The sequence below is a fragment of the Cyprinus carpio genome, chromosome B18, assembly GCF_018340385.1.
Source record: "Cyprinus carpio isolate SPL01 chromosome B18, ASM1834038v1, whole genome shotgun sequence".
Lineage (NCBI taxonomy): Eukaryota > Metazoa > Chordata > Actinopteri > Cypriniformes > Cyprinidae > Cyprinus > Cyprinus carpio.
The window spans coordinates 26,473,940-26,482,430 of record NC_056614.1 but is presented as its reverse complement, the minus strand read 5'-3'; the positions used below and the strand labels follow the sequence as shown (position 1 = coordinate 26,482,430).

Sequence of the window (8,491 nt, the reverse complement as noted above, 5' to 3'; positions counted from 1 at the left end):
AAATGCCTATGATAAGACCAGCTGTGTTTCATCTCTACTGAAACTAGTTGATGTTTTATCAAAATGAGAGATGCTTGCAGTGTGCTATAAGTGTGCTGCTGCAGAAGATAAGACTCAAACCATGATGAAGACCGTCTGTTCTTGTGAAGTCCAAGCACAGTCTGCTGATTGATGACCACTGCTGTGACCCGCCCGATTGAAGCTGGAGTTCTGTTTGGTTCATTTCTTGAACACAACAATAATTAATGACCTTAACCTGTGGAGAGGAATACAGTAAACTTAGGCAAATAAATGAATAAAATAAGTTAGTTTGGCCTTTTGTGTATATATGATCCTTACGTAATATGCTCTTTAATTATTTGCTGCTAATTTTGTTTTTCTAGCAAAATGTAACCAGTAAAACAAAAATGTAATTACTTAATAAAATACAATTGCAAACATTTTTAATCTCACAAGCCCAAATTGCCTGAGAAAACAGTTGTGTTTGAATGAATCGTTTGAATAAATGATTCAATGACTCGCTCATAAACCACTCACTTGTATTGTTTCCTGTGATTGTTTCTAAATTAATCAGTGTTGTAAACGAATCGGTTTATTGCAATATTAAATGATTCACTCAAAAAAGTGGTCACTTGTCGCCACCGACTGGCGCATCGACGTAATTTGCAAGAAGATTCGGTGGATATTTATTTATTTATTTGCTTGTTTGTTTAGCGTGACTAATTGTAATAGCATGTCCTATATCAATTCAAGGTTTCGGCTTTGCTTTTTACTGCTAAATATTTACAGCATAAAAGGGATACAGCTAGCCTATATATTAACATTTCACAGCTAAACAGCATTTTCCAAAAGTCACTGAAGTGCAACCTTAGACACAGTGATGCCCTGACTGACCTCAGGTGCGCAGATCAGTGAAACCGCGCATGCGCAGAGCTCACACTCACCTGTCGCACTTTAGCACGCTATTCATCCAGCATCAATGGGAAACCGCACTATATTCCTTGTAAATAACTCACTTCACTGAGTGTCAAATGCCAAAGGGATCTGTCAGAACCAAAGGACATGTCCGAAAGGTAGGAACACTTTTGAAAAATATATCCTAATATGGAGCACTATTTCTGAATACTGTCTGGAACCGAAAAGAAACGCGTAGCCTACTCATATGGCTTTTAATTTCGATTTCTCTGCTTTAATCGTCTTTAGAAGACTGCTGGTATACTTTTCTGCACAATTTATGGGAATTACCCATAGACAGTGGAATTACCACTGGAACATGCAGATCGAACTTAACGTATAATTTATTAATGGATTAAAAATAAATTATTACGATATTGCCACGGTTATAAACACATTATATAAACGATTGCCGTGTTACAAGTGTTATATGTTATTGTAAATACTTTGTAAAATAATGCACATTTACAGGCAGCAGTTTCACATGACATACTGCATAATCAGTAGCCATTAACAGCGTTAAGATGTGAGCTGAAACTAAAATGTTCTGATATATTGTGCTCGGGTGTCGTGGGTGGCTTTAATCCAGATCAGGGTGCAGAGTTCACGGTAATCCACACCAGAAGCTCAGCACAGCGGATGTAAGGACGCGCAGGCTCTCGTTACACACAGGCTGTGTCTCAAAACCTGCTGAGCGCCCTACATAGGCAGCACACTGGGGCAACATATGGTTAACATCTTGAATTTTATAAACATGTTCAAGTAATATATTACTCTCTGCCTTCTAGATAGTCAGCTCACTAGGTTTTGAGATACAAACAAGTACTTGTCTCTATTTGTGCGATTTTATTATTATTATTATTATTATTGTATTTAAATATTTGTATTTAAATTTGTTGGTTACACTCCATTATAAATGAACATTCACTAATAGCTAGAAATATATTGTTAAACTGTGATTAAAATACTTAAGATTTCAGACTGTGATCTCTGTTAAAGTGATAGTTCACCCAAAAAATGAAAATTAGCCCATGATTTACTCACCCTCAGGGTATCCTTAGCGTGTCTGACATTCCTCTTCCAGACAGACAAAAATTTAAAATTGTCCTGGCTCTTCCAAACTCTATAATGGCAGTGAATTATTATTAGAATTTATTAGGATTAATAATTAATCTCGTTTTCGAGGGGGTCCTTACAATGAAACACAATTACAACTTAAAGAGCATAACAAGATTACAATTAACAAAACATCAACAAACAGGCAAAAAAAAAAAACCACCAAAAAAAGTGAATGGTGTCCCTGTTTTCCCCGGAGCTGTGTGGAGTAGTTTTATGATGGATGGATGCACTTTTTTCAGCTTCAAAAACAGGGGCACCATTCACTGCCATTATACAGCTTGGAAGAGCCAGGACAATTTTTAACACAACTACAATTGTGTTCGTTTGAAAGAGGAATGTCAGACATGCTAAGGATAAATCCTGGGCTAATTTTCAGTTTTGGGTGAACTATCCCTTTAAGCATTAGGCCTCTGTAATGTTTGTTAATGGCTCTCGCTCTAGTTCCTCTGGAGTGAACACCAGCAGTGAGAGTTTTCCCAAGTCTCACTCGCACTACTCTGAGTTAAGCGACACACACACTCCTTTCTCTGTGGAACTGACTCCAGACTCTGGCATTGTTGCCACTCCAGTAAGTCAATTCAGAGTCATTCATGAAGTGTCGTGTGGTTTGATTGACAGCTCACTTGTCTATATGAACACTGAGTGCTGTCATTGTGTTTGTTCCATGCAGTTGCCATCCAGTCGGTTCAGGTTCGCCTCGTGGCACTGGCTAGAGGAGCATGATGTGCGTGGAGACCAGCTCGCCTGCCCCAGGGTCAGAGAGGGTGAGAGGTCATTCGGGGTCACCCTTCTTTTAGATCTTTTTTCAGTGTTACCGTAATACAATCACAAAACACACAACAACCGTCAAACAGGGCCTGCTGAAGACGAGCTGTCCGTTAACAGTAAAGACATATTTCTCAGAGGAGGCAGGAGGAAGAGGAGGGAGGATGAAGGACAGAAATGGGAGGAGAGACTCCAGGAGAACTGGGAGAACTGTGTTGTGAGACATCTATCTATCTATCTATCTGTTTTAAAGTAATTAATATTTTTATTGAGTTCTATTAAAAATAAATGCTGTTCTTTTTATTCATCAAAAAAATCCTAAATGAATGTGTCATGTATTTTCCACAAAAAATATAAAGCAGCACAACTATTTTCAACATTGATAGTAATCAGAAATGTTTCTTGAGCAGTAAATCAGCATATTAGAATGATTTCTGAAGATCATGTGACACTGAAGACTTGCTGAAAATTCAGCTTTGATCACAGGAATAAATTACTTTTTAAAATATATTAATTTAAATATATTCATATCTTCAACAGCAGTAAATTGTTATAATATTTCACAATATTCCTGTTTTTACTCGATTCTTTAACAAATAAATGAAGACTTGGTGAACATAAAAGCCTTTCAAAAACACACAAAAAAATCTTACACAGATCTCGATATCTGTCTAGCGACCAGCTGGTTATCTTCGTATTGCGTTTACGGTTCTGTCTCTGTGACCCCAGGTGCTGAACTTGTCTTATCAGGACTTAGGAGATCCGTACCAGCTGGAGAACTTCATCCGCATCCTGAGGAGACTGATCCGGGTGGAGCGTCTGCAGCTGGTGGACAACGCACTGAGAGATCTCAGCGCTGTCAGACTGCCAAGGTAGCAAACTAACCTCTACACTATAACAACTGAAAGATAGATGTTCTCATACCTCTACACTATAACAACTGAAAGATAGATTGCTGCTGGCACTGGAAGTGAGTTTAGATGGAGATCTGCTTTGTGGTCTGTGTGGACCATATAACACAAACTCCTCTTGATCTGTCCTATTATATTGCATTGGTTGTTTTGTAACAGTGTGTATGGCTGTGTAAAAATACATGTAGTGCAACTTTAGCTGCGTGCTGTAATCTCATATGACGAGTTTATTTTACAGTAAGAAGGAAGCTGTTAATAATGTATTAGCATCAACACGCATCATTTTATTTGAATATGGGTCTTACTGATAGATGGTTAAATTTGCATTGCAAATTTTCTTTTGCATTGCAAAAGTTTTGTGGGGGGAAAAATGATTTTTTTAAATTTATTTGTCCTTCATATATTCTGGACACGATTTCTGGAATTTTGTGCTTTTTTTCTTGCGAAAACTAAATATGAAAAATATATATATTTTTTTAGTAAATTACAGTGGCTATTTGGACACTAGATAATTAGACATTAATCCTGCTTGCTTTACTGTTTTGTCTTCTTTAGTGCAATGACAATAATACAATCTGTGTATATGAGGTAGAGCATTGTGACATATTACTAGCAAAACTTGACTGAGAATGTGCATTTGCTGCAGATGTAAAATCCTGAATCTTCACCGGAATAACTTGACGTCCATTCGTCAGCTGCCAAAGGTTCCTGAGATCCAGCACTTGTGCCTGTCTGAAAACAGTATTTCCTCTCTGGGCGAACTGTCCCTGCTGAGGAGCACACCGCTCCGATCTCTGACCCTCAAACGCAACCCCTGCCAGTTTCTGGAGGACTACCGCTCACGGTGAGAGGAATACACAGCTAAATGATGTTTCTTTAAGTTATACCCTTGTTAAAAAGAAGTGTGTGTCAGCATGCTGACACAAAAGAGTACTTATTACAGAAATATTATTTTTTAAAAATAACAAACTTAAGAGTGAACTGAATGTAATGCTTTCAGACACTTTATTGCATGTTATTAGAAATTAAAATAAAATGTATTATAATTTACATTTTAATTAAATGCAATTAGAGGAACTTAAGAGTGTTTTTGACCCAAATTAAGTAGGATTTTAAGTACATCGTTCTATGTAATTTCTTTGGTTGTGTTGTGCTGTTCCAAATCTATAAGAATTTTCTTCTGTTGAACACAAAATAAGATATTTTGAAAAAAATGTTGGTAACCAAAGAGCTGCTGGTAGCCATTGACTTCCATAGTATTCCATATTATGGGAGTCAGTGGCTACCAGTAATTAGTTATTGACAATATCGGAATATCTTTTATGTTTCACACAGTAACATAACTCGTACAGGTTTGGAACAGCTTGAGGGTGAGTGCATGATGACAAAATTTTAATTTTTGGGTGAACTATGTTTTTATGTTTGTAATGAAACCTAGCCATGGAAGTCTTCTTTAAGTACACTTAAGTTGCCTTTTATTTAATTCATATTATATTATCTGCAAGTAGATTTTTTTAAATATACTTTTAAGATTTGATGTGCACTACATGTGCACATTCAATGCAGCTGAGTGTTCTTTTTTCACAAGAGTATATAGAAGAACACCACTGAGCTTTTAATAACTTGCTGTCAAAAAGCAGACTGATTAAACCTAATCAGCTAATTACAGCTTTTAATTAATCTAAAAAGCCATACAGCATCTGTCTCCAAATTCACATTATGTCCCAAGTTAATAGCTATGGCAGAAGATAATATCATAATTTACTAAAAAAAGAGCTGACCAAGAATGTAATAGATCATTCCAAGGGTTCAAAGAGAGCCAAGAGAATCATTTCTATGTCTGTCTAATCTAACCTTGAGATTCGTTTCCTCTGCAGTGTGTTCTCTTGTTTGCCAAAACTCCAAGTTCTGGATGGCATCCCAAAGCTACTGGAAGATTCCGTGCCTCCCTCTTCACCGTCAGCGTCCAGATTTTGTACCATTCTCTGATGTTGAAACAGATGAACCTGAAGCCAAGATCCAGTGTACTGTACTGGCAGAGTGAACTGAAAACTCCATGAATGCACTTGTATAATAGCTGTGTATATACTCATTTAAGCTGTTAAAAATATATTTATATGGCTAATTTTTGTACCTTTACTTCACATTTCATGTACTCAAAATAAACCTGCATTGACTTCAGACAGCAGCATCTGAGATATAAATGAGAAAGGACTATTTATCAAACATTTTAACAGCTACTCACAGAAAGGATCATAGGCATCTGTTCGTGCTGCATGTAATTCAGGCTATTTGGTTGCTCAATGACCAGCCAACCCTTTATTCGGTTCACACTTTGTCCTGAGGACTGTTTTGACAGACACGTCTGTTCTTGGGTGGTATCTCCTGATGCCCGGCTGGCAGTGTGTGAAGAAGAAACACAGAGATTAAATCAGATACAGTCATGAGACACTGTTAGTAGCAGATAACTGATGATGTCACAGCACGTGTTTCATGTTCTCATGGACTGAACAGTTGAAACAATATCTTAGATTGAAATTTAAACTGTAACAGTGGTTGGGTAGGAAAAATTTGGCCTTGTTTTGTACATCATGGTGGGACATTCTAAAACGCTTAGTGTGAAAAAGGCATTAAATGCATTAAAACAGTGTTTTTAAAAGGCCAAACTCAGCAAACACATTATTAATAATATGTACTATGTACAGACAAGCAGATGAGCTCAGAATGCCAAGGCAATGTGTGTAATTACACGTTAAGGAAAACGCTTAACATGGCTTAATGATTTATTAATTGTAATTTATTAATGATGTTTAAGTTTGGTATTTTTAAAAACAGTTTTAATGCTATAAGCCACGTTAAGCGTTTTCCTCATTACTGTTTTCTATGGGAGAAAAACTCTTAATGTGTAATTAAACACATTTTAGGCCTATTTGTATTATGGGCTCATATCTGTACAGTACATAGTATGATTTATTAATAATGTTTATTGAGTTTGGCATTTTTAAAACACTATTTTAATACATTAAGCCACGTTAAGGTTTTTTTTTTCGTCATGGTTAAACATACAAAGTTTTAATATATATAATCAAGGTACAGATTATGTGCATATACAAGGTTTTTTTTTTTTTTTAATTTACTATTTTTATATCTTTTATTTAAGTTTTACCAGTCGCAACCCCTAGCACAATTAAACTATGTACATTAACAGTGCGCATTTGTATCATCCACTCGAGTTAACATTTGTAGGCTACATCATGGTCATACATACTAGTTTTTTATCAGATAAGAGCACAAATCGTGTACAATTTTTAAGTCCCCGTGAACCAGAAGTTGCTGCCAACTTTATTTCAGTGTTTACAAACGTTAAAAAAAGGGAACAAGAAAAGTTATTTTTTCATGGTTTACCTGTCGCAACCACTAGCGCAATTAAATCACAATCACCTTAAGTTTTGTTCATGAATCTTTTAGATAATTGAAGTTTAGCTTACTGACCCCTGATAGCATACGTACATCACGGAGACATCTATTTGACATCTGGTAGACGTATTTTTAGAGTGTTTGCTCATCTGCAATACGTTTATAGGACATTTCATATCAAATAGGTGTCTTTAAGATGGTTATGATTTAGAATGTATGTAAAACTGACATCTTACAGGTGTTTGTCAGATGTTTGTACACAGCACATGCTACGTGTGCTATCTGGGACGCTTTGAGTGTGACATAAACCCCCCAAAAAATATTTAAAAAAAAGAAAACCCTCTTGAAAGACTTTTCATAATTCACACACTGGCTATAACCTCCGCGTATTTTTTACGGCTTTATACACATTCAGTAGCCATTCATGACCCGCCATTGTCCTGTGAATTTCAGCGGCGATCACTTATTCATATGCGCTTCAGTGTTTTGTTTTAATTTTGGTGTCAGTTTCAGCGCCGCTGAAACCCGAGCTGAGAACAAACAAAGCGGAGAACAGAGAAAATAGAGATCTGACAAAATTATACAGCTTATTAAATCTGTGAAGCAGCTTTGTTTGTCAGCAACAGAACACCGCTTCCCTACAGAGAGCATTTTTTGCAGCGTTTCCAAAAGGATTCTTCACAGCTGCCTGACAAACAAAATGAACACAGTGCAGATATGATCGTAGCACTGAACACCAGAAAATCAAAAAGGCTATACATACATATATATATAGTGCTGTCAAACGATTAATCGCGATTAATTGCATCCAAAATAAGTTTTTTTTTTGTTTTTTTACATGTGTACTAGGTAAATTTATTATCTATATATAAATACACACACGCATGTGCATATTTAAGAAAATTTCTATATTAAATATATTTATACAGAATGTAAATTATAAAAAATATAAACATGTAAATATTTTCAAAATAGATACGTATGTGTGTGTGTACTTCTATATACATAATAAATATACACAGTACACACATATTACATAAAAACTTATTTTGGATACGATTAATCATAATAAAATTTTGGGATGATCTCAGTTTATCTTGTTGGACTATTTCATCTAAAGCTCTCATTCTTCTGACTGAAGAACTGCAGAGCTGTCCCTCTGTGTCACTTACCGCAGCTTCTCATCAGTCTTCCAGGAACTGCAGGATGAAAGCAGTGTTATTTTGCTTTGGGTTTATTTTTAAATTTATGTCAGACGAAGAGATTTTTCCTCTCTGCTCAAGGTCACCAAACATCAAAACACCAGTGTGCCCGCCAGACTTTAT

At 36.1% G+C, this 8,491-nt stretch overlaps 1 protein-coding gene across 1 annotated transcript; it reads left to right on the top strand.

Moving 5' to 3' along the window:
- Positions 1-853: 853 nt before the first annotated feature.
- Positions 854-6,425, top strand: LOC109108929. The gene is made up of 7 exons (XM_019122042.2): positions 854-1,073; positions 2,515-2,641; positions 2,744-2,837; positions 2,928-3,055; positions 3,568-3,710; positions 4,396-4,593; positions 5,627-6,425. Exons 1-7 carry the CDS (start codon positions 1,063-1,065, stop codon positions 5,736-5,738), a joined length of 813 nt encoding a protein of 270 aa, XP_018977587.1. The 5' UTR covers positions 854-1,062; the 3' UTR covers positions 5,739-6,425.
- Positions 6,426-8,491: the final 2,066 nt, after the last annotated feature.